Source organism: Lepidochelys olivacea (assembly GCF_965140295.1).
Source record: "Lepidochelys olivacea isolate rLepOli2 genome assembly, chromosome: 18".
NCBI classification, from domain to species: Eukaryota; Metazoa; Chordata; order Testudines; family Cheloniidae; genus Lepidochelys; species Lepidochelys olivacea.
In genome coordinates this window covers 16,645,210-16,670,528 of record NC_140428.1, presented here as the reverse complement: position 1 = coordinate 16,670,528, position 25,319 = coordinate 16,645,210, and the positions used below count along the sequence as shown (strand labels likewise).

Genomic DNA, 25,319 nt, shown 5'->3' with positions numbered 1-25,319 from the left:
CCCAGTTTTAAGCTGGTGTAGCTTGCTAACTTCAATGATGTTTCACCTGCATTAAACTGGTGTAATGGGGTGGAGAGTCAGGCCCCTGGGATACAAGGCCAAATCAAACAATGAGGGAAAGAAGCACATGCAAAAGAGAGAAAAAGAAACAAAAAGCAGACACAACCCATAGGTACCTCCAGGCCTGGGTTCCATGGCCTACAGGTGACCTCTGGTCTTTCCTTCACCAAACACTGGCCCAGATTGACTTCACTCTGCTGACTCTTATTTTATACCTTTTCCCCAGCTTTTCCTCCTCTTAAAAGGGCAACGCATTGTCACAGAGCCCATCTCTAATTTTAGCTGTGAATTAAAGCTATTTTCCCCAACTGAAAACCCTCTGGGTCTGCCACAGAAATGCCAAAGTTTGGAGACCTATTTCTCTGTGGTACAAGAGAAATAATATGTGGCTTAGAGAACCGCATCTGTTGTAATGAGATCTGGTTCTCCTGGGTTTGTTTTGCGTGCTCTAATCAATCATTTTCCAAGGAATAACTAATAGCTCTTGTACTAAGTACCTCATATAATTACCAGCTGTTGCAAAAATAAAAGAAATTGCATCATAGTTGTTACCGGGGAAAAGGTCTGTATTTTAAAGGTATTTTCTCCACTTTGTTTCCGTCCTTGGTGGTTATTTGTGATGGAAAAGCTGATTGTAGGATTTTCAGTGTGGGAGAGAGCCGGTCGGGGAACAACCTCTGGAATAACAATGGCTGTTGTAGTTCTGCGTAAAGTTCCCTAGCGGAGCTGTTTGGGAGGAAACTTGCACAGCCCCCGCCTGTATTATGCTGACTCCATCCCATGTATGGTAGGTCTGGCTAGTCTCCACATAAGCTTGTGCTAACCTTTAAAAAGTGTGAATTCAAACTGATACGTTGGCTGTTTCAGTTGCCTGTCTGTGTGTGGATACTCATTTTGGAATGGAAGTGGCTGAGGTTGGTTTAGCTCAGGGGTTCTCAAGCTGGGGGTTATGACTCCCCAGGGGCTCGTGAGCTATCAGCCTCCACCCCCAAGCCCCCGCTTTGCCTCCTGCATTTAAAATAGTGTTCAATATAACAGTGTTTTTTAATTTATAAGGGGGGTGGGGGTCACACACAAAAGCTTGCTGTGTGAAAGGGGTCACCAATACAAAAGTTTGAGAACCACCGATTTAGCTGAATTTGGTAACAAATCAACCTTTAGAAAACCAATTTAGTGAATTAAATAGGTGCAAGTTTGTGTGTAAACCAGCTCAAAGTCCCTCTCGTTACTGAGTGCTCAATGCCTATTGAAGTAAATGGGAGAAACTTCACTGGCTTCACTGGATGTTGGGTCAGGCCTTAAATTCACCCAAGACATTCTAAAATATATTATCTGGTCTAAGTTTGGCCCTAAAATATTTGACGACCTTTTAAATATATTTGTGCATTTTCAAAATGGCTGATGACTAAATCGGTTCTTCTCAATGTATCTAGCCTCTCTTTGCTGGAAATTCTTCAGTAACCGTAGTGTGGGAAAATTCACTAGAAACAAGCTGTTTTTCCCTGTGGCCCATACCCAGGGATCAACTTCCAGATGACAGCTTTGATTGCAGCATGTTTGGATATGGATGACTGCTACTTGTGTTCTCTTGAATGATCCCAAATGCTGGAATTTAGGAGCTAAATTCACGCCCTTGAGAAACTGTAACATTGCATTGGCAGGATATCACAAGCTGTCACATCGCCCTTGGACGCTCGTTTATGGTAGTTTTGCTAGGAATTCAAAGAGCACTTTGGATGTTAATGAAATCCCCAGTCCAAAGCTCGACTGTTCCTAGTTAGTGATTTTATTGCTAAATAATTTACAGAGCCTGTCCTTGCCAATTTTCGTAAGGGAAACATTTAAAGTATGCAAAACATTTTGTCTTCCTGAAGCAGCTGCTCATTTGGGATGGAGAATAATCCAGTGTGCCCCCTCTTCTCTCCCCCCCCCCCAGTATATATCCCTCAAAAGTTGAAGTACAAAAGTGGCATGTGTACTGTACAAAGAAACTAACTTTCAAGATGTTTTAGAGCAGTGGTTTTCAACCTGTTCATCATTGTAGGCCACAGGTTGAAAACCACAGCACCCCCCAACTCCCCTTCAAAACACTGTGCCCAAAATCCCCTATGCTCAGCACACCCACCCAGAGAGGGGCCAGGAACAGAGCCCTGGGCGTAGGTCTGGCAGCCAGACCCTGGGACCAGGCAGCAGCCGGACCCGGATTTGAGTGCCGCCATGCGGGGTGTGGATGGGCAGCTGGGACTCCCAGCGCTGGGCCAGGAGCAGAGCATCTGGAATGGGCCAGTATCCAGGACCCACAAAGGGGGGCCAGGAGCAGAGCCCTACCTAAAACTCATGGGTGCTACAGAACCCCGGCAAACCCCTAATTCCCAGTGCCCCCCAACCTACCCACTCTCCTGCTCTCTGGCACTCAGAAGTGTTGGTGCAGGCTGCAAGACAGTGTCTCCCTCTCAGCCAGCCCCGCCCCCTGCCAGCCCAGAACAGCAAATTTTCAAAAAAAAATTTTTTAGCACACAGCTGGGCCACATGCGGCCCACAGGCTGTGGGCTGAGAACCACTGCTTTCAAGAGATTGACAACTAAATCTTCAGTGGGTCTTTGCTGGCATATTTTTTCTCTTGTTCTCCATATTGTAAATAATGATGACTGGCAAATCCATCTAGTCTACCCTCCCACTTGTGTCACTGAGGCCAAGAATTTAGCAACATTCAAGCAGGGAAGGGACCTTTCTATGGCTAGTAAGTGTATCCGGAGGTATAAAAGTTAATATTTTTTTTAAAAAAAGCTCATAAGGCATATAAAACCTCCTGGTTCAGGGTTTAAACCAATCTCTGACTCTTCAGGGTTAGGATCAGACCTTAATGGAGGGACAGATTATGCCACATCTACTCTTGGGTGGTTATTTGTAAGTTCCTCTGAACCAGCTGGTGCAGGCCACTGCTGGAGACAGGATACTGGGCTAGAGGGACCATCGGTCTGATCTTGTCTATCCAGGCCTCGTTCATCATGGTGGTTCCTGAGAGCCATATAAAGATTATCACCACCAAAATAGGTCTGTGGTCTCATTTCTTGTCAGTGGGACTCTTTTTGTTTACTTTTCCCTTCGCATTAATCTCTTCTTCCTCTTCCTCCCATAGAGATTCTCCATCTCCCCACTCAGATCATCTCATACCCAGGAACTCAGTTTTGAAAACGTTAAGATCACATCCTTTCCTCCCTCCCCCTTTTTTGTCCAGTTTCCCCTCCCCACTGCCCTTCCTGCTGCTGTTAATGAATTGCTGCAGATGCATGCCAGTTCGCTGTCACCCCCCTGAGTGACAGTCCCTAGTGTCTATTCCACCCATCTCCATCTGGGAGCATCTCCTCTTCCCTCTCAGCAATCTGGGACAGGAACTTCCAGAAACCAGCTGTTTGACTGTCATCTTGAGCTCTGGAAACCTGCTGCTGTGGAATTACTGGTGCCCCTCCTGACCTGACATGCCTGCTAGAAACAAAGAAGGGAGGTTTGGGGGGTTTTTTAGATCACTCAAGTGCATTTCCAAACGAGCCTTGAATGCAAAGAGATTCAAGCATGTAAAAAAAAATGTAATTACAGATATGTATATCAGTATTACATGCGGTTTTCTGAAGAGCAAATATCCTTCTACTTAAGCTTCCAGTGAGTGGGGAAGGGAAAAACTTTAGCTTGCAAATAAGAATCTAATTTTAGTTCCAGAGTTTTTGAATTTCCATCCTTTTTATTGTAAGTTTTTAAGTCTACATCCACCCACAGCCTTGGTTCTTCCCAGCCCCGAGTGAACTGTGCATAGCTGTGTTTCTAGTATCAAACTCTCTGTATGAAACCATGTTGCCTACAACATTTTTAGAAAATAAAACTTTATTCAGGCGCAGGAAGATGATTGATATGCAGCACATGCACATATGCGAGCAAGTCTGTGATGAAAGGTGCATTGAGAGAGTAAGCAGAAATAGAATAATGTGGGATAGAGACTGCTTTTTGAACAAAACGTATATTTAGAGTCTAGAACAAAGACTCCACAATGCATGGGTAATATGGATGCTGAGCTGGATAATTTTTGTCTAGTATACAAAAGATTTCAGTGTTTTTTTTACATGTGTTTTGTGACTAATATAGATTGTGATTTTTTGGCTCCAAGGCTGAGAGTTTAGTGAATGCAGCACTGGATTTGGAGTTGCGAAACCTGGGTTCTGTCCCTGACTCCAACGCTGACCTGCTGTGACGTCTTGGGCAAGTCACTTCCCCTCCCCGTGCTGCTTTTTCCCTCCCCGCCTTTGTCTGTCTTGTCTACTTAGGCTGTGAATTCTTTGGGGCAGCGATTGTGTATGTGTGTGTGTACAGCACCTAACATAATGTGGTCCTCGTCTCAGCTGGTGCCTCTTACGTAAATAATTAATCATGCTCTGCACCTCTGGGATCCGTTATCATCGGTAGTCATCCTAAAATCAAATCTTCTTTCCCAGTCCAGCCGCACAGGTTTAAAATAAAAATGCACAGCTGTCAGCATTCTTTATAACTGGCACCCAGCGAAAAAGGCCATTGCAATTTGATGAGATACCTTGAAAGGATCATTTACTGCACAGTTTAATTAGAATCAGTTTCATAGATACATCTGTAAAATTAACAGGGGAGGGGGGGTGGGTGACAAAACCAAAGGACTTGTCTATATGGAGAAATTGACCAGCACAGCTATAGCCAAATAATTAGTCCAGTCAATTTCCCCACTCAGACAAGTCCAAAATCAAAGGAACCATCCACTCTTTTTTAGTAAAAGCTGGAAACCGCTATCAGGCATCATAGAGGTATCTAGAGAAGTACAATCTATGTTGTATATTTCCTTAGGAATTCCCTGTGCCTTTCCATGGTTGGATGCATCTCTCCTTCTCCATCTCCTGTTGTAATGACCCTTTTCAAACAATCAATAGATTTGTGTGGCTTATAAAGATTACCCTAACATGAGAAGACAATGGCAGGCCTGCCTGCTGTAATAAGCGTATCGTCTTTGTCTGCTGGTAGCCGAGGCCCCGCTCTGCCTAGAAAGGAGGCTGTGTTATGCCCAAAGCTTTGGGCATAAATCAATGCGTAGATCATGAGATGGGTACCATCAAACACAAATGAAATGAAATGTGAAGAAGGTCCTGGTGGGGTTAGGAAGGGCCCAAAGCAGTGATGTGCTGGAGAGGACTCTTGGGAGCAAGCCCCTCTTAAAAATGTTACTACCAACTCCAACCCAGCATGGTCTAGTGAGTAGGGTACTGGACTGGGAGTCAGGTGACCTGGGTTCTATTCGTGCCTTTGGCACTGAACTTGGATGACCTGAAGCAAGACTCTTCCCTTTAATTGCCTCTGTTTCCTTTCCGCTTCATCTCTCTTGTCTTTAAGACTATAAGCTCTTTGTGACTGTCTCACTAGTTCTTTGTATGGCACCTCCCACAGTGGGGCCCTGATTTCAGTTAGGGTCTCTAGGAGCCACCACAGTACAAATAATAAATTGAAGGTGAGCATAATTCCTCTGCCTCAGATGGAGTCACCTCTATCTATGTCAGCTCATCCCAGCTGTCATCTCCAGAGCTCTTAACATTGCTTCTAGCAAAGGCAAACATTTTGCTTCCAGACCAGATTGCACCAAGTGCCAGGTCCAGAGGCCTTCTCCTCTCCTCTAAGAAGGTCTTTACCCTGCCTCCCCTGCCCCTGTCTGAAATGCCACAAGATGAACTTTGTAACTCTATTATCAGTAAACACCATACAGTTTTCAGGACACAAAGCATAAATATTTTTAGCCAGTTGCACTTGGTATCATCAGTTGGTTTCCCAAATGTTTTTGTTTAAATGAAAGGAAGAAACAAACTAATACATTTCCTAGTTCTTTAACGCTTTTGCCCATGGGCGTGATTCAAAGTCAATGGGAGTCTTTCTACTGACTTTAGTGGCCCCTAGATGGCGCACAGCAAGCACCTGTACCCCAGTATACTGAGCATAAAGGAAAGCGGGGTGTCCAGGATTTAAAATATTGGCAGTACGTTGTTGGTAACGGTGGCATTGGAATTTAGGACTTTTTGGAGGGTGGTGGAAATTGTGAAAAGTTTTGCACTGGCCCTGCCCATTTCTGAAGAGTGGCAGATGCTGTTTCTCATGTGTTCATTTGCAGAACGTTTGACACCAGGCACCGATGCAGCTACGTGTTCAAGACCCGGGGGGGGGGGGGGGGGGGTTGGTTAGCAGGGGTTGCTCATCACTCTTGTGGTGGCAGAGATCTGTCTAGGTGCGTGCCACCTAGTTACCTTTGACCTGCAGGACCAAGGAATTGCGTTTTCTGTCTGTGTGGTGCTGCATTGCAATGTTGTAACACTCCGGATGGGGGTGGGGGGGGTGGTGGTTGCAACACATGTAGACGTATCCAAGGTAGTTTTAATCTAGCTAGTACATGTACCTGTAGCAATGAAGCCAGGGCACCACAGGCTTCCACATGGGCTAGCGCCCAAGTAAGCACCCAGGATTGTGGGCAGGCTTTTCTAGCCTGTGTGGAAGCTGGTGCATCTGTGACTTCGCTGCATTGGTACTTGGGCCAACTAGATTAAAGGTGGATGTGAGCAGTACTTCCGCCAGATAGAGCCCTGAGTGTTTGGTACCTCTGCATCTGGGAGAGGAAAGCAGCATGCCTCTACACGCACACAATCCGTACCCACATAATCCACTCTATATGGTCCCAATCCTGCAAACTGCCTGGCGCCCTCAAGTCCCTAGGACGCCACCGCTCGCTGGGATGTGGGTCCTGTTTTAACAAGGCACCCCCTTGTGGAGGTGAATGGTACCCTGACTCGCTGAGAGTTTCCTTATTGCGGCCTGCGGATTGCTACGTTGCCTTCTCCTATTAGTGCAGGGCCGGTCTCATTTGGTGTAGGGACTGAGGAGGGGGACACGAATGCTTGCCAATGAGACTCCAAGGACAGCAGTTGAGCAAACATTTCAGTTTCTCTGTATGTGATACACGCCTGCCCCTGCAGTTGTGTCTCTTGCACCGAGAACTGGTTTGTTTTCAGGGAAGGCAGGATATGGTGTTTTCTGGCGAAAAATATGTCGTGATGGCAGATCTGACTCGCTGTCGGGTAACAGGTAGAATAGTTTGCTTCTGGCTAATTACTTGCAGCCTGCTACTTAGCAGGACAGTAGAGTGGTGTTACGGCCACAAAGCGTGTTCATACATTTCAGGTCTAGCTTAGCAAATGTAAGAGTTTTGGTTCTATCACCGCTAGTGATTGGGATTTTAACTGAGGACTTCATGAACCTCTACAGGCAGAGCTAAAGGGCTGAGTCTCCAAGGTGGGAGCTGTAGCCTGCTTGTTTCCCCTGTGGATCAGGCACCGAGGGTGACGCGTGGACAGAACAGTGGGTTACACAGGTGTAATGAAGGGGGGGAAGTGATGCCACACGAAGCAGCCTGAGGCCAGAGAAAATTATCTCCTACCTATAGCCTAGTTCTCGGTTGGAACAGAGCAAATGGGCATTTTTTAAAATCTTTTCAAAGTGAATGTAGCGCTGGTTGAAAGGTGCTGGCCTGTTTAAGTTCTGGGATGGCAGGCAGAGTCCATCAGAACAACAGAAGACTTCAGGTGAGGAAGGGCCACAAGACCCAGGACTTAATCAAGCATGCGGGACTCAGAATGCAAAGCCTGGGATGGGGTGCGGGTCATAGGGTCAGAAGGAGGGGACCGCAGCCAGCACTGCAGACTCATCCCTTATACCCACAACACAATTGGTAGTGACAGCGTAAGTGTGAGCCTCCCATCCGTGTGCCAAAACCCCACCATGGAGGGACCACCTCAGTCCTGGGGTTTCGTCTGAGTGCACCCAGATAAGATTGCCAATTAGTGCTAGTTTTGCGCAGGCTTGGGGGTGGCTGAACGGAGACCTGCCAGACTCATCACACACAGGCCACCCAGAAACCACCTGATGTTAATGGCCTTTTGTCACTACTGACCTGGGGGGGATTTTAACCTCCTCACCAAGAGGTGAAAGGTTCGGGGATGGGGGGTGGATTTTCAAAGGCCCAAGTGGCATTTAGTTAATGGGAGTTAGGCTCCTAGCGCCACTTAGTACCTCGTTACCATGCAGTTTCCCTGGAAATAAAATGCCCTTGATTTGCAAGGATAGCCCAGCTTAATTAAATGCTAGTGGGAAAAGCAGCAAGGGTGAGACTTTGTAATGACCAGAATGGGTTGAGAATTGGGCATTTCGAATTCCAGGGGCCAGCGTTCTCCTCTGAGTTACACTGGTGTAAATCTGAAGGGGGACCACTGAGGTGGTTGGAGTTACTCCAGTTTCACTCCAGAATGTGCCCCCTAGTTGGGAGTTTTGCTCCTGGAAATGTGTCGCAGGCAAAACATTCTCTGTGTCTCCAGGAGGAGGGAGTTTTGCTTTGCAGCTGGGCAGACCCATTGAGTAGATCTCTGTTTACGAGTTTGCACTGTTGTAATTGGATTGTTATTAGATGAAAAGATCTGGCTTTATTAATGCTAATCAGGGAGCTGGTGAACTTTCTCACTTGAGTCCTGCCAATCGCTGTGTTAATGCCCCATTGATAGGTCCCCAGAGGCTGGGGTTCAGTTGTTAAGGACACCAGAGGATTCAGTCACAAGACTGGCAAGCCTGCTGTTAAAATATGCAAACTCTCAGGTGGAGCCAGCCTCTGTCAAGCGTTCCATTGTGTCCCGGGCAAGCGAAATAGCCACTTCATCTGCACGAGTTGTCAGGTGATACTTGCCCTCCGGAGCGTGTCTAGTAAATCCCCCACTTCTGTGTTCCAGACACTGATTCAGCCAGTGGTAGGTTCTTCTTTTTCACAGATTCAAAGGCCAGAAGGGACCACTGTGAACATGTAGTCTGACCTCCTGTATCACAGGCCAGAGAACTGCCCCCAAATAATTCCAGGAGCAGAGCTTTTAGAAAAACGTCCAATCTTGATTTAAAAATTGTCAGTGATAGAGACATTACCGTGATCCTGGTAAATTGTTCTACTGGTTAATTACCGTTAAAAACGTTTCAGAGTAGCAGCTGTGTTAGTCTGTATCCGCAAAAAGAACAGGAGTACTTGTGGCACCTTAGAGACAAACTAATTTGAGTATAAGCTTTTGTGGGCTAAAACCCACTTCATCGGATGCATAGAATGGAACATATAGTAAGAAGATAAATTGTTTAGTCTCTAAGGTGCCACAAGTACTCCTTTTCTTTTTAAGAAGATATATACACACATACAGAGAAGGTGGAAGTTGCCACACAAACTGTGAGAGGCTAATTAAGATGAGCTATTATCAGCAGGAGGAAAAAAAAAAAACTTTTGTAGTGATAATCAAGATGGCCCATTTAGACAGTTGACAAGAAAGGTGTGAGGATACTTAACATAGGGAAATAGATTCAATTTGTGTAATGACCCAGCCACTCCCACTATGCCTTATTTCAGGTCTGAATTTGTCTAGCTTTAGCTTCCAGCCATTCGATCGTGTTATACCTTTCTCTGCTAGATTGAAGAGCCCATTGTTAAATATTGGTTCCCCACATTGATCCTTGTAGACCGTAATCAAGTCCCCCTTTAATCTTAGAATCATAGAACCATAGGGTTAGAAGGGACCGCAAGGATCATCTAGTCTAACCCCCTGCCAACATGCAGGACTTTTTCTTTAAGCTAAATAGATAAACTCAAGGAGCTCAATCACTATAAAGCAGGTTGTCTAATCCTTTTATCATTCTTGTGGCTCTTCTCTGAAGCCTCTCAAATTTTTCAACACACTTCATGAATTGTGGACACCAGAACTGGACACAGGATTCCAGCAGCACTTCCACCAGTGCCAAATACAGAAGTCAAAAAACCTCTCTACTCTTACTCAAGATTCCCCTGTGCATGCATCCAAGGACCACATTAGCCCTTTTGGTCACAGTGTTGCATTGGAAACAGATTATCCACCACGGCCTCAAATCTTTTTCAGAGTCACTACTTCCCAGGATAGAGTCCCCCATCTTGTAAGTATGGCCCACATTCTTTGCTCCTAGAGGTACACATTTATATTTCGCCATATTAAAACGCACATTGTTTGTTTGTGCCCAGTTGACCAAGCGATCCCGATCACTCTGAGTGACCTATCCTCTCCATTTATTTACCATTCCCCCAATTTTTGTGCATCTACAAAGTTTATCAGGGACGATTTTGTTTTCTTCGAGGTCATTGATAGAAATAGTGTAGGGCCTAGAAAAGAGCCATGTGGACCCCACTAAAACACACCCTCTTGATAAGGATTCCCTGTTTACTGTTACAGTAGACCCACAGTTGCGAACACCTCGGGAATGGAGGTTGTTCGTAACGCTGAACAAAACGTTATGGTGGTTCTTTCAAAAGTTTACGTCTGAACATTGACTTAATACAGCTTTGAAACTTTATGCAGAAGAAAGATGCTGCTTTCCCTTTCTTTATTTATATTTTGTAGTTTACGTTTAACATAGCATTGTACTGTATTTCCAGGCGGTTTTGTTGTGGTTTTTTTTGCCTCTGCTGCTGCCTGATTGCATACTTCCAGTTCCCAGTGAGGGGTGTGGTTGACTGGTCAATTTGTAGGTCTGGTGTTCGTATCTCTGAGGTTCTGCTGTACATTTTGAGACCAATCAGCCAGGTTTTTAATACATTTAATGTGTGCCATGCTAAGTTTATATCTGTTTTTAATCAAAATGTTGTGTAGTATCAAGTCAAATGCCTTACAGAAGTCTTAGTATAATATATCAACGCTAGCACTTTTATCAGCCAAACTTGTAATCTCATAGAAAAAATATTAAGTTAGCTTGACAGGATCTACTTTCCATAAACCATGCTGATTTGTATTAATTTATATTGCCCTCCTTTAATTCTTTATTAAACGAGTCCTGTATCAGCCACTTCGTTATCTTGCCTGGGATCGATGTCATGCTGACAAGCCTATAATTAGCCGAGTCATCCCATTTATCCTTTGAAAGAAAGCTAATGTGCCAATATTTAAAGTCTTTTGGAACTTCCCCGTTGTTCCAAGACTTACGGAAAATCAGAATTAACTGTCCAATGAGTTCCTTGGCCAGCTCTCTGAAAACTCTTATATGCAAGTGTTCAGGCCCTGCTGATTTTAAAATGTCTAACTTTAATGGCTGATGTTTAACATGCTTCTGATATATTAGTGGAATAGAAAGAGTGTTATCATCGTATGATGAGACTAAACCGTGTGTTACGTACATGCCTCTTGGCTTCGTTTTGTTGTGGGGAGCAAAATGCTTCCTTTTGAAGTGACATTCTGTTTAATTCCTCGATATGTGTAGCGAGTCAGGCTTGCTTCTGGGTTAAGTCGGCAGAAACTCAGGTGCAAGAGCTGGGCAGAAAGTCTGCCTGGATAGACGGCCTGATCTGTCACAGCGGGACAAGGGCACGTGCAAACTCTGCTCTGTTTGGAGGACCAGAAGTGAAAGTGGGCAGTTCTTGCAGGCTCCATGTGTCATCAGTGCACTCCCCTGGGAGTGAATCATCCTGAGACACACCTGCCCCATGCAGATACTAGAGTGTGTAGTTTGTCAGTGAGGCTGGCTCAAGCTGGATAGATTAAGACATGTATGGTTCCTTGTTCCACATTGTATAGTGACATTGTAGTTCAGTGGGGGACAGAGACAGGACCCCTGGGTTCTACCATCCCACTCGGACACTGACTCTGTAAGACTCCTCTCTGCTTTATTTAGCCCATCAGTAGAGCCCTGCGTTCCGCATCCAATCCACAGGCCATGTTTGTGGATATAAAGCGGATGTCCACAGATGTGCAGGTCGATAAGTACAATTAGTATTACGTTGGGGCTGCTGCCTCTTTAAAGATGTCGATCAGTAAGAAGGCCAGGGTCTCTGGTCTGAATAAAATCCCTTGAAATATTTCTTGCACGTTTTATTCCTGTATGTAACACGTGGATATTTATGGTTTGGAATCAACTCTTCAAAACCATATGAACTAGCAACACTCCTCTCGCTCGGCCTAAGGAAACCAAATTGCTTCTGTGCTGCCCACAGAGGCACCATTTATTGGGGCCCATTATTTACTCTGGGGAGCGAATGCGGAGTATAAATGTAGTCAAACACTGGTTTAGACAGGGGTTTTCTGTTGTCATGACTAAAGTTGGGTCTGAAGAGCAAAGTCCAGCAGTTTAAACTTGGGACAAATGTCTGCTTTTGGAGGGGTTTTGATTGTCCTACGAGAGCCAAAGGAATCCAGGTTCTGGGTTGGTGATCAGAGCAACCCGTGATTCTGTGTATCACGCGCAACGTGTGCCTCTCTCTGTCTTGCCCTCTCAAGGCCAGCAAGAGGACTAGATAAGGAGCTGGAGGCTCCGAGCGGGATCAGACAGCCCTTTGGAAACACGGGGCGGGTCTGCTCCCTGGAAAGCTGCTTTCTAGAGACCGGGTGGGCTGAGCAATGGCACAGTGTTGGTACCTCTCATGACAGGCTGATATCACAGGGTTATCCTTTTAACGTTGTTGGCCAGATGGTCTGGTCCTTGAACAGGAGGGGCAGGCGGGGAGGGGAGAGAAGCCGCCTTTTTTTCCCCCTCTGTACTCCCTGTCCAGGGGCCAGCCACATCTTCAGTCCTCGCACTCCCTCCCCCTTTCCCCTACCCTGTGCTTTGGCCACCTCAAGTGGATTAGGGAGAAAGAAGTGCTGTAGGTGCACCTAACTGGACGCACAAGGAGCACACCCTCAAAGATGCAGCCGGAGCTCAGGGGAGCTCTGGGAGGCCTGGGGCCGCCGGCACTCCCCGCGGTGCAGCGTGGCTCTGCGCCAGCTGCCTGTTTCGCTGAAAGCTGGTGGTGTGCTTCGGTGCAGCTCTGTGGAGGCCACGCACAATTTCCGGCCGCAGAGAATTTGGCCTAAGATTTGCACAGACGAAGGTCTCGGCAAGAGCCCGGAGCTAGTCTACCCTTGCCAGAGCCGGCTGTCAGCGGAGGAGGGAGATTTGGCAGGTCAATGGATTTTCAAAAGAAGCAGGCGACGCAGGTATAATCTCTCCCTGGGTGACCAGGGGTGACCGCTTTGAAGCCGCAAAAAAAATGTCCTTCCCGTTCCCCACCATGTACATTTTTTTTAAAGAAAACCCACCCTCCTTTTTCCCCCCCTCCCAACTGTCCTTGTTCGGCTCTTATCTTCCCTTCATGCCTTGTTTCCACAGCGGTGCTGTGGTGAGGGGTAGATACAGCACTTCAGTGCCCTTTTTAATGGGGGACTCCACTCCGGCAGTCCAATGGTGGCAGAAAGCTGGCTGGTCTAAAAATACCGGTTTGGCAGGCACCGCATGGCACCTAAATACAGGGGACTGTAGAGTTTTAACTTCTGGCTCCACTGGTCTTCATGGCAACATTGTTATTGGTGGAGTCGGCGCTGGAAGATTTTTCGGCTGTGCTCTTGAATATGCTCATTGATTCCTGTTTTATGTTCGTGCTGCTGTTCTAGGAGTGACCCTGGGTCAAACTGGAGTTTGAAAACATGCCCTGTTGAAAGTACGACTGCTTGTTTGGAGGGGTTATTTACTCCATATATATATTGCTTAAAAAAATATATATTTCCAAAGACTTAGGTGGGGCGAACCCAGTGGGTGTAAGGATAATGGAAAGCGAGGGCAAGTAGGTCCTAAGAACAGCAGAGCATAATGCATTTCTGAGTGCGGTGTGTCTGAATATTTCATCTGTAACCAGCAGTGATGCGAGTCTCGTCTTGTATTACATACCCCTTTTAAACAGCAGTAAGCATCTTCGCTGTTCTCGCTCTATATTGCTGTGATAATGGTTCAGAAACTAGCCCCCTACAGTATTGTCTGGGATTCCATTATTCAGCTGAGGAACAGATCTGCTCCCGTGTATCACTTTAACCTTTCGATGTATGAGGCTCGCTCTCTCTCCTCCCCCACCTGCATACACACTTGCAATATTTATGACAATGGATGCACTACAATGCTCCGGCAAGCTGTATTTGGCATCCGTCACAGCCCAAAATGCATCATTTTACAGCAGTTTGTCATAATGGCTTCTCATGAGTCTCTTTAAAGATGCATATTTTGTAAATGGCCTATGGAGGATACTTCATCTCTGTTGCCTTGACTCTTAGAGATGCTTCTGGATAGCATTTGGTTGGGTTTTAGTTGGCCACCAAATGGTTCTGAATAGAAGCAGCTGTTTTTCTAGAGCCAATCAGAACCTCCTTTCCTGTATACACATGAACTATGCAAAAAAAAAAATAATAATAATAATGGAGTTTAACTCGCAAGGACTATTTCTGAACTTGCTTTGTTAACGTTTCAGGATCCTTGCCCTCTGCTTCCATACTTGTAGGGATAGTACTTTAAGGGGCTAGTGATGTTTAGTAATTAATGTAGAAGAATTAGATACAGACAACAAGGATTGAAAGCTTTAAAACTTTGGTTTTTGCCCATAAATGAAAGGAGATCTCCCCCCCCCCCCCAAGATCTCTCAAAACACCTTTGCTAAGATTTCTTGGGCAGAGTTTGAGCACATGGGTGAATGTAAGCAGAACCTGCTCGCAGTGAACTTAGATACAGTGAAACTCAGTGGAGTAGATCGAGAGTTGAAGGCAACATCTACTGAGAACCGGCTGAGCAATTGCTTTCTCTAGATATTGTGGCTATAGCAAAAATCATTAAGGAACAGCAGGGGCCTTAAATTAGCAGAATTTAGAGGTAATGGTCAAGATTTTTTTAAATGATGGATGATTTTGGGGTAACCAGTCTGAGAAATCTTAAAGCACCCTGATTTCCAGAAGGTAGGTCCTCAGCCCTTTCTGAAAATCCGACCCTTTTTTCAAGCTGCTTTAAGTCTGGCATCCAAAAATAAAGACGCCCCAAATCACCCATCAGCCTTGAAAATCTTTGCTAGTGCTTCTCCAAGGGCTGAAATTTCCTCTCTGATCATGGCTATAAGAACTGGCAAAGGAACAGAATAGAAACAAGTTACTGGCGGGAGCTCTCTGAGCTCCCTTCTACTGGTTCCATCCCTCCTCTGAAAAATTCTGATGTCAAGGGTGCATTTGCTCCACCACATTCATCTTTTTAAACCTATGGAGTAGCCCCTGGGTGACCGTCCAAAATATCTTAAGTGCTTTGCAGTGTGCAGATTGCAATCTCCCTTATCAAATTACAGTGAAGCATTTCTACGGAGAATACAATTGACTTCACTGCCACTGCACTTCACCTGTGCCTCTGGCACCATGTATCTAAGCAGGACAAACAGGTTAACCTGGGGGTGCTGTGGTCCCACTCAGTGGCATTGCGGGGGCTTGAGAGTTGCATGCACAACGCCAGTGCTGGGTTCTTTTCACCAGCCGGGTTTCGGCTGTCAAACTGCCCGAGCGACTGAAAACCTGCCAGAGCCGAAGAGAGCAGCTAGTCACTTCCTCAAATTGTGTTCTCTCTTCCTCCAGTGCTGTTACGAGAAGAAGTGACCCAGCTTCAAGAGGAGGTTCACCTGCTCCGACAAATGAAGGAAATGCTAACAAAAGATCTGGAGGAGACGCATGGCGGCAAGTCGACAGAGGTTCTCTCCGCCACTGAGCTCAAACTCCAACTGGCCCAGAAAGAGCAAGAGCTAGCGCGAGCCAAAGAAGCCCTACAAGGTAAGCGTTAAACTTTCCCTTTGTCTTTGTGCCCAGGTCTTTCTGTGTCCTGTTGTCTGTGCGTGGCTCTGTCACAGGATCTGTGCTTTACACACTGTCTCTCTCCTCCCTTCTCTTTCTCCCTCCCTCTGTCTGTCTGTCTCACATCCTGAGAATCGTCCACAATATTTACCAAAGAGGAACAAAAAGTTGCCCTTTTCATTCTGATCACAGGGTTTATAGTCACCCCAGAGCCTTCTGCCTTTATCTGCTGGGGTCAGAAGCAACCGGGCTGCTTCTTAAGGGCTTCTAGTTTAGGGTGAAAGGGAAGTTGTTTATAAGGGCCCAGGTGAAATGATTTCACTCCCACCAAAATTCTGTCCCATGCTTCCAGACTTAGCCCGATAGACAGGCCTGAATTTCTCTGCTATATAGTGAACATTCACTGAGCCTTCTGCAGCCTCTCCAGCAGAGAGCTTTCTCCTTGAAATGGATGGTGTCCCAATGACAATTATCCATGTGTGCGCCTGTCTGCATCCCACCCCCAATGCCCTGTTTCAGCATTACATGATGGGCGTAGCCATGAATGCCAGTGAATGTCAGGAAAGCTGCAGAGCCTTAACAAATTATGCACTGATGCCTTGAGTTTCAACCAGGGCTTGGTGAAGTGATGGGGGCAAAGGGGCGGGGCTGAGTCCAGCTTAGCTGAATCCCTCAGGCTTAGTTTTCTGTTTCCCTGGGTTGAAATAAATCATTCTGCTTTCTTATTTCCTTAGTTGTTTCTTTTCTTCCAGACTTTTGCCTTGCTTTGTCTCTTTTGAGATGGAAACCGGCATGTGTGTGCGTGCGCGTGTGTGAGACTGACTTGGGTGGCCGGTGACCCATCCTAGCAGAACTGAGGTTTTCTTAATAGAGCTGGCTACGATTCCTCCTCTTGACAGGTTGTTCAGGACGTTGTACCTTTATTTGTGTCTCTAACCACTGTAGATTGGGGTGATTTTTTTTTTTTTAAATTACAATACTGTCTGTGAGCACGGTCACCCTGTAAGTTGGACAATGTGCTGCCAATGGCAGAATGACCAGGAATGGCCATGACCAACCTGCATACGAATATAACCGAGGACATGTTGTCGTTCCTACTCTTGTCCAGAAGATCACCTTGGTCTCTTTGCAGAGCTGCTCTTTGCCTCCTGTGTGAGATAATAATGGGATCGAGCTAGCCACAATGGCTACTGCTTTCCAGCTCACAACACTTGTGAGATAGTTTAACCTGGAAAATTATATTATAAATCCCTTCAAGTTTCCTCTTGAAGATGGCAGTGAACTTGCTCATGGCTTTGCCTTTGTCTCCTGGTGACTTGCATGGCTTGTCTGAGTATTAGAGAGAATGAGCCTATATCTCCAAATGAAAACATTGATAAACTACTACTCCAGTTTACTCAGCTTGTGAACTAGGGCTCAGGGCTAGTGTATGCTTGAAACACTGCTGCAGGACTGTACCTGCTTCACTGTAGCCACTCACTCCAGTCTCCTGTCACTGTAGTTAATCCACCTCCCCGAGAGGTGGCAGCTAGTTGGCAAAAGAATTCTTCCGTAGGCCTAGCGCTGCCTACACGGGTGTTAGATCAACTTAATTGTGTCACTCAAAGGTGTGGGTCTCACACCCCTGAGCGACATAGCTGGTTGACTTAACTTTGAGTGCAGACCTGGCCTAAATCCTCTTCTGTGGCTGCTCTAAGCCCTTAGGTAAGGTTGAAATAAAAGATTTTGCATTTGGATTTTCAATGCATTGAGCTGCACTGTTAAAGGGGGTGCCGTGTTATTTCTGATCTTGCATAGGCTGTGATGTTAAGAAGCACCAGGTGGGGGGGAAAAAATCTGTGTCGTTTCTAGATTTGATCCTACTACACACAGGGACGTAAATACTCGGCTCTGAAATTCCCCTTTAAAATTAGACCACTTTGTAAGAAAATATTATTGGTTGAAACAACAGAACTTGTGAGGCTCAAGGCATGCAGTATGGGGATCACTGTCCCTACCAAGGATTTATTGTGTCGTGATGCTGCTTGGTCCCTTAAGAAGAGTGGTGATGATTTAAATGATGGGCACAAAGTGGCAGTCTAAAGCAGCAGAGGGACCGACAAGAAGATCTCCTAGGATGTTTTAGCCGCTCTAATTCGTGGTGTGAAAACCAGCTCAAGGAAAATACAAGTTGCTCCCTTTAGTTTGAGTTGGATCTCTGGCAGATGTGTCCCCAAAGCAGAGGGACTGAGTGTCATACAGGAAGGTAAGCGGGGGAAAAATGACAAAGACGTTGAAGAGGAAGAATTAAAAACTCTTGAGGTGAGTAAGGGTCTGTCGACACTTGGCGTGGGGTGTGATCCCAAGGTCAAGGGGGTGAGAGTCCAAGATCTGGTCGAGCTAGTGCCCAGAAAATAAAATGTAACCACAGCGGTGCAAATGGCAGCTAGAGCAAGCCACCTGAGTTGGTACCCATCCAAGGTGCTAGGTCTGTATTCAGGCAGCTCGCCCCTCCTACCACTTGCACTGCCTTGGTTACTCTATATTTTTAGCAAGCCAGCGTGGGTATGTCTCCTCAATCTGAGAATCACTTCCCAGCCCGAAGTGCAGACATTCCCTATCTTGTCTTGGAGATTTCAAGGTCAAGTGCACAGCGGCTGGCCTTATCCCAGCCGGGGAAGCAAACCAACTCCCTCTGAGTGCCAGAGGTGCAGCTAGGGACACGAAAGCTGAATGCTGTTGCCGAAAGTGCTTTCTACCCAGCTACAAAACGTAGGGGATAAATTGCAGGCAGGTGTAATCTGAATGCAACTGGCATAAAAGGAATTTATGGGCCCCAAGTACGAAAAACTACAATCTGTGGCTGTTGTTGGTTGTTTAGGGGAAAACCAAGCAAGCAGCAGCTGTCAGGCAACATCTGCTAACGCCACCGTATCAGGCCTGTAGGAAAAGAGCAAGAGAAGAGTCACATCAGGGATGGATGAATCCCAACTTTTAGACTCCGAAAGATGCTCAAATAATCCCTAACAGCACAGTTACCCCCCCTTTGGCTATGAATATTTTTTTTATTCTTGTGTAGTGTCGTCTTGTTTGAGACACACTTGCAAGCATGAATTAAACCTCACAATACCCCTGTGAGGTTGGGAAGAGTTATCCGTGTTGAGGGGGAAACTGAGGGCGTGTCGGTGCTACGGGCCATAATGTAGATGCTTTCTGCATCGACAGATGGCTGTTTGCATCGAGTTAGCGATGGACAAGAAACGGCATCTGATCCCGAAGCAGCTACAGCACATAGCCCTAAGGATGCTGGCTAAGCATTGCCATGAATGGCATACCTGGCATGGAGATGCTTACTGGTTGCAAAAGACAGATTGCAAAGATGTGTATGGGACAGAACACTACCCACCGACTTCAGGGCTCTGCCGTTTATTGCTGCTGTGGTTTTTCACCAGCCTGTTTTGAGCAGATGGATGCAGTCCCTTGCATCAGCAGTATGCCATGAACCTTGTTAGCACTCTATGTAGAACAAGGTTTCTCAACCTGTGGGTCACGACCTAAAATCGGGTGGCCAGAATGTTTCAAAGGGTCACAGGGTAGCCCTACTCCCGTGGGGCTGGCTGGGCTCAGCTGCCCTGTCCGGGCATCATGACCTCCGGGTAGAGCCCGGCGCGGATACACAATTTATGTCCGTCAGCAGCTCACCACGCTAGCATGACCAGGGACAGCTGCCGGTGAGCCTGGTGCCTGCCCCATGGGGCAGGGCTGGGGGCAGTATGGCCACACCGGAGGAGCTGTCTGGGCTGGGCGTTGGCTCCTCCAGCACCGAGGCCCGACGTGCTGCTGATTTTACCGCTGTGGTTCCTGCCCGGTCGTTGGCCATGGCCCTGCTCGTCTCACTCGTTGTTGCTAACGCCCTGCAGCTCCATGAATATCCGCTTTATATCTGTGGATATAAATTGGGTATCCATGCAGGGCTCTGCCTCTGGGGTCTCAGTGCTGCTCGGGTTTCGCACAGCCGCTGCTCTGTCAGGATGGTGGGGGGCCAGCCAGGCCAGAGTTGAGTGGGGGATGCTGTGACCCCGTGTGCCTGGTCACAATGCCACTCACTCAAATTTAGCCCAGCTGACCCCCATTGTGGGGGCAGGGTCAAACCTGAGCAGCACTACAACCCCCGAGTTTAGACTGCCTGGAGCGGGAAACTGAGTCCAGCCAGCCCCATGGGACCGGAGCTGCCACTGCAGGATGAGTGAGGGGTGGGTTCTGCAACACCATCCCCTCCAGGGTCTCCTACCCCCTTCCTAGGACAAGACCCATCCCCCACTCTGGGCCTCCTGCTCCCCCCAAGGGGCAGGACCCATCATTCCCTGGGCTATTTACGGAGTTGCAAGAGGCTATCAATATTTGCAAATGGGTCCTGAGCCCAGAACCGCGGCTGTAGAACAAATGTAGCAAGACAGGGAAAGAAACACGAAGCTAGGTTACTGGTGGATGCTCATTGGGACATCACTGGAATATGGAGAGTGGATTTTTTACAGCACAAGACCCTTCTATTAATGAACTGTAAATGAAATCAGGAAGTACCAGTTCTTACCCAGAGCCAGCAGCCTATCCTGATGGCTCCAATCCACCTACCAGTCAGGGAAGGAACTTGTCTTTCAAACGCTGGCAAATTTGCTGGTCTAAAGATAAATGTAGCCCCCACTTGCTCAGAGTGGCACTTTGTTCCCCTCTAGAGGTGGCTAGGCCAGCTAGAAATGGGTGCGCTTGCTGCGGCTTTGATCAAGCAGGGAGCCTCAGAGGCTGTTGGTGGCTTCCCTGGAGCCAGGGCAGAGACTTTTGCTGTGACCAGAGCTGACTGAGGTGAGCCTGCGGTGATGGCAGTGAAAGTAACCACCACCCTTGTTTGGGAAAGTGCTTGCAAGGGGCGGGCTTTTTGTTTTACCCCAGCACTTGGTTGACGCGGACGAAATTTAAAAGTATAAAGCAATCACAGTGTTGCAGATCCCAAGCACTGAAAAGTCCTGAGTTGGGTCCCTCCAGCTATCGTGAGGCTGGTGTTAACAATCGGGAGAATTAAAGAAACGTGAGTGTGGGGTTCTTTTCTCGTGCTTTCTGGTTTCTGAACCTTTAGGGTTCACATTTTCAGGCTTCACTCCAGAATGATGAGAGCTGGAAATTTCTTTTTATTTTGAACTGAAAGCCAAGTTTCTCCTCTAATCAGATGCCCCCAGGCTCTAGCACCTTAAGAAAAAAACAAATATAATGAGACTTGTGATCGCTGGTAACGCTGTAATAAGTGCAGGTCTTGGGAGATCGATAAAATCTCCCTGGAGTTCCTAGTTAGCAGGATGTGCCTCGTCTGTCCATCACTCTTCCTCACCCCCGGATAGCTGCAGTTAACTCAAATGCAATTTCCTAGGGCTCTCCAGAGGTGCATTGATAGTGTTGGTACACAATGATGCTTGAGCTGGAGAAAAATGCTATGTAAATTGCAGCTGTTATTTTAAAAGCACATTAATGACTTTCAGCTCCTCGCTAGCCATAATGGCTGGGGAATCAATGACTGTCAAATGGAAGATAAAATTGGCAAAAGGAAAAGAGAAATAGGGACAGATCCTCAGCTGGTATAAATCCAGCATAGCTGTATTGATTTCAGTGGAGCTACGCCAGTTAATACCAGCCGAGTATCTGGCCTGTAGCTATTCAGCTTCTCTCAGGGTCTTATTATACCAATCCACGGAGAGTACCAACTATTTTAAAATCTGGTTTTAAACCGAGTGATACAGCTGTCTGAAATGCACTCTCTCAAAAACCCCCCTGTTGTTCAGGGCTTGGTTCAACACCCACTGAAGTCAATCAGCGTTGGATCAGGCTCATGAAGGGACACACGACTTGGAACTGAGTTTATCTGTGGAGGAGGGTTCAAAGAACTCCAGTGGTAGCAAGTGTCTTGGAGTGGGACTGCAAAGCATTTAATCTAGGGGGGAGATGGGAGGGGATGCTTAGAGGCACGGGATTGGGATGAAGAGTGTCTAGAGGGGATGTCAGGGTTCCTTCCCCACTCTGAACTCTAGGGTACAGACGTGGGGACCCGCCTGCAAGCCCCCTAAGCTTATTTCTACCAGCTTAGGTTAAACCCTGGTACGCTGTCACCACCAAGCGATTTAACAAAGAATCAGGGAAGAGACTGTTTGGAGACATCGTCCCCCAAAATATCCCCCCCAAGGCTTACACACCCCCTTTCCTGGGGAGGCTTGAGAATAATATCCTAACCAATTGGTTATGAAATGATCAAAAACCCAACCCCCTGGGTCTTGGAACAATGGAAAAATCAGTCAGGTTCTTAAAAAGTATTTTATTTAAAAAAAAAAAAGAAAAGAAAGGTAAAAATCATCTCTGTAAAATCAGGATGGAAAATACTTTACAGGGTATTCAGATTCAAAACACAGATGATCCCCTTCTGGGCAAAACCTTGAAGTTACAGAAAGCAGGAATAAACCTTCCTCTTAACACAGGGAAAATTCACGTAAAACAAAAGATAAACTAATCTGCCTTGCATGGCTTACCTATACAGGTTGCAATATTGGAGACTAGGATTAGGATGGGTTGGAGAAGATGGATTTCTGTCTGACCTCTCTGTCCCAAGAGAAAACCACCACCTAAACAAAGAGCACAAAATAAACCCTCTTTCCCCCCTCCCCAGATTTGAAAGCATCTTTTGTCCCCATTGGTTCCTTTGGTCAGGTGCCAACCAGGTTATTTGAGCTACTTAACCCCTTACAGATAAGGAGGAATTTTAGGCTACCCTTATGGTTATGATGGGAGGATGGGGGAAGAGGGCTGCTGGATGTCTAGGTGATCAGAGGATGAAGTTTTGGAAGCCGCATTTTAGTCTCAATCCACCTCTTCCCAGATCTCGCTGAGATTCAATATCCTGGATTCAATATCCCCAGAAAATACATGGATATGTAGCCTTGACTGCAGCTCTTGTTCCATCCCAGTGCAGCCGACAGAGCATTCATCTAGCCAGAAAAAAAACTAAACTCTTAGAGAAGGGAGAGCAGCTCATCTGTGAATGTTCCCTGCAGTCTTGCGCATCTGTCTTGAAAACTCTAGGGGGGTGGAAACTGTAAACAGAACACAACCCAGGGATCGATAGGGGCCAGGAAATGTGCTTCACCGCATGCCTCAGTGCTGATTATTATTTTTTTTAATGCCATGTTAGCATTTCTCTCGTTTCACTAACCTTTCCCTCCCTGTCCTTTTTCTGTTCTGTCATGATAGCAGCCCTGTGGAATGCACCTCCCCCTGTTTTGTGCTGCTTGTCTGGGTTTTAAGAATTCCTTGTTTTATTTGCATTGAGTGTTTGGCTTGAGAGAGAGAGAGACTGAGGTTTGCTTGTTGTGTTACCTTGTTGGTTTCTGTTTATTGTGTGTGATTGTTAGGGCCCCCTACCAAATTCATGGTCCATTTTGGTCAATTTCATGGTCGTAGGATTTTAAAAATTGTGAATGTCATGATTTCAGCTATTTAAATCTTAAACTTCACAGTGTTGTAACTGTAGGGGTTCTGACCCGAAAAGGAGTTGTGGGGGGCGGGATCGCAGGGCTATTGTAGGGGGATTTGCGGTACTGCTGCCCTAACTTCTGCGTGGTTGCTGGTGACTCCCTGCCTTCAGAGCTGGGCCGCTGGAGAGCAGCGGCTGCTGGCCGGGAGCCCAGCTCTGAAGGCAGAGCCATTGCCAGCACCAGCACAGAGTAAGGGTGGCCCGGTCTGGTGTTGCCACCCTGACTTCTGCGCTGCTGCCTGCAGAGCTGGGCCCTCAGTCAGCAGCTGCCGCGCTCCGACCGCTCAGCTCTGAAGGCATCGCAGAAGTAAGGGTGGCAATGCTGTGACACCCGCCTTCCCCGCCCCCCGATTACCTTGTGACCCTCCCTGCAACTCCCTTTTGGGTCAGGACCCCCAGTTTGTGAAACGCTGGTCTCCCACATGAAATCTGCACACCAGACCAGATTTCATGGTCCGTGACACGTTTTTCATGGCTGTGAATTTGGTAGGGCCCTAGTGAGTGTGTATTACGAGTGTGTATAAATATATATGTATATAATTAATATGTCCATAGAATACATATTAGTATGGAGTGGAATAAACATTTTTATCAACATGAATTTAGGAATGGCACATTAATCTTGTGATGAAGTTATGCAGCTGATCCTGAATGAATGCCAATAAAACCTTTATAGGACACCATCATGTATTCTGCAATTGCCAAATATGCTAGAGGAAAACTACTGTAGGAATGTTTTGAAACCAATTCAGGCAGAGAACATGCATAGATCTGCAGTATTGCCATCCATAAGCTTTCAAAAATCATTAGTCAGATTCTCAGAAAGAAAAAAGTGTGTCCAACTTAAATGTGGGGACTTTTTATTTGCCTTCTGGTATTTGAACCTTTAGGGTTCATGTTTTCCAAATATTGTGAGGCTCATGATAAAATTGTGAGAGTTTGCTATGCTGGATCTGCTCCCACAGATCACATTGCAGGAACTGGGCCGTAGTTTTGGAAGGGAAGAGGAAATACCATGTGGCACCAAGTGACCAACCATACAGTGGTGTTAAGAAATTACTAATCACAGAAAAAGATGAAACTATCTCTCTCAGCAGCAACCAATCACTTTAGGGTGATTAGATAGCAAGTGTGAAAAATCGGGGTGGGGTGGGCGGTGATAGGCGCCTATATAAGGAAAGGTCCCAAATATCAGGGCTGTCCCTATTAAATCGGGACATCTGGTCAACCTAAATCAGCTGGCATTTTTCATATAAAGTTTTTCACTGGAAAATTATTAGCATGACAAATTTAGCAAGTATTAAAAATTCACAAAAAGTTCCCAAATAAAGTCCAAATTTCATTGACAAAACCAAACATTAGGAATAGTTCATCCACCTCTACTTTGTTTTTTAAAAGCACGTGGAATTTTTTTCAATGTTTAATGCTTTGTATGGAGTGTTTATAAAAGCTATATATACATTTTTTAAATCTTGGGAGAGTTCCCCACCTCCCTATGGCCACTGTATGCCCCTGCAGTGGTATACAGGGGGCTGGAAAAAACCCTAACTAGCTAGGGGAGAATTCCTTCACACAGATACTGCATGGGAACGCCATAGGTTGCTCTAATATAGTCTGTGTCCCGTCCCGTCCCCCCCGACCGAGCATAAGGGGTATAGTGGAGGGGATGGGGCCATAGTGCAGACTTGCTACTGTCATTCTGAGCAGCTCCAGATTGCAGCAACTTTGTGAGGCGTGTGCAATCTCTTCCCCCCCCCCCTTGTTTTTAATTATTTTAGAGTCTGATTTATTTTACAAATAGACTCTGGAATCCTGCCGTGAGCAAAAGGCTGCATCAACTTTTTATGGAAATAATCCATTGCAGCCCAAGTCATGCAGGCTTGGTAGAAAGCCGCTTTGAAATAGTTACTGTTGAGGCAAATAGGTCAGTGAAAACAGTAGTTTGGTAAGTAACCACTATATGTTAGAAATTTGCAAATAAAAAGGAGGGAGTGATTAGATGTGTG

The 25,319-nt window shown here is 46.3% G+C and overlaps 1 protein-coding gene across 6 annotated transcripts in view; it reads left to right on the top strand.

Annotated features, from left to right (window-relative positions):
* The window catches only part of KAZN (kazrin, periplakin interacting protein), a 713,277-nt gene that overhangs the window by 559,217 nt on the left and 128,741 nt on the right, over positions 1–25,319 (top strand). For all 6 annotated transcript variants that reach the window (XM_084651592.1, XM_084651596.1, XM_084651593.1 and 3 more), the window contains one exon: positions 15,555–15,746. In XM_084651592.1, the coding sequence (XP_084507718.1) occupies positions 15,555–15,746 (192 nt within the window). The remainder of the gene's footprint in view (positions 1–15,554; positions 15,747–25,319) is intronic.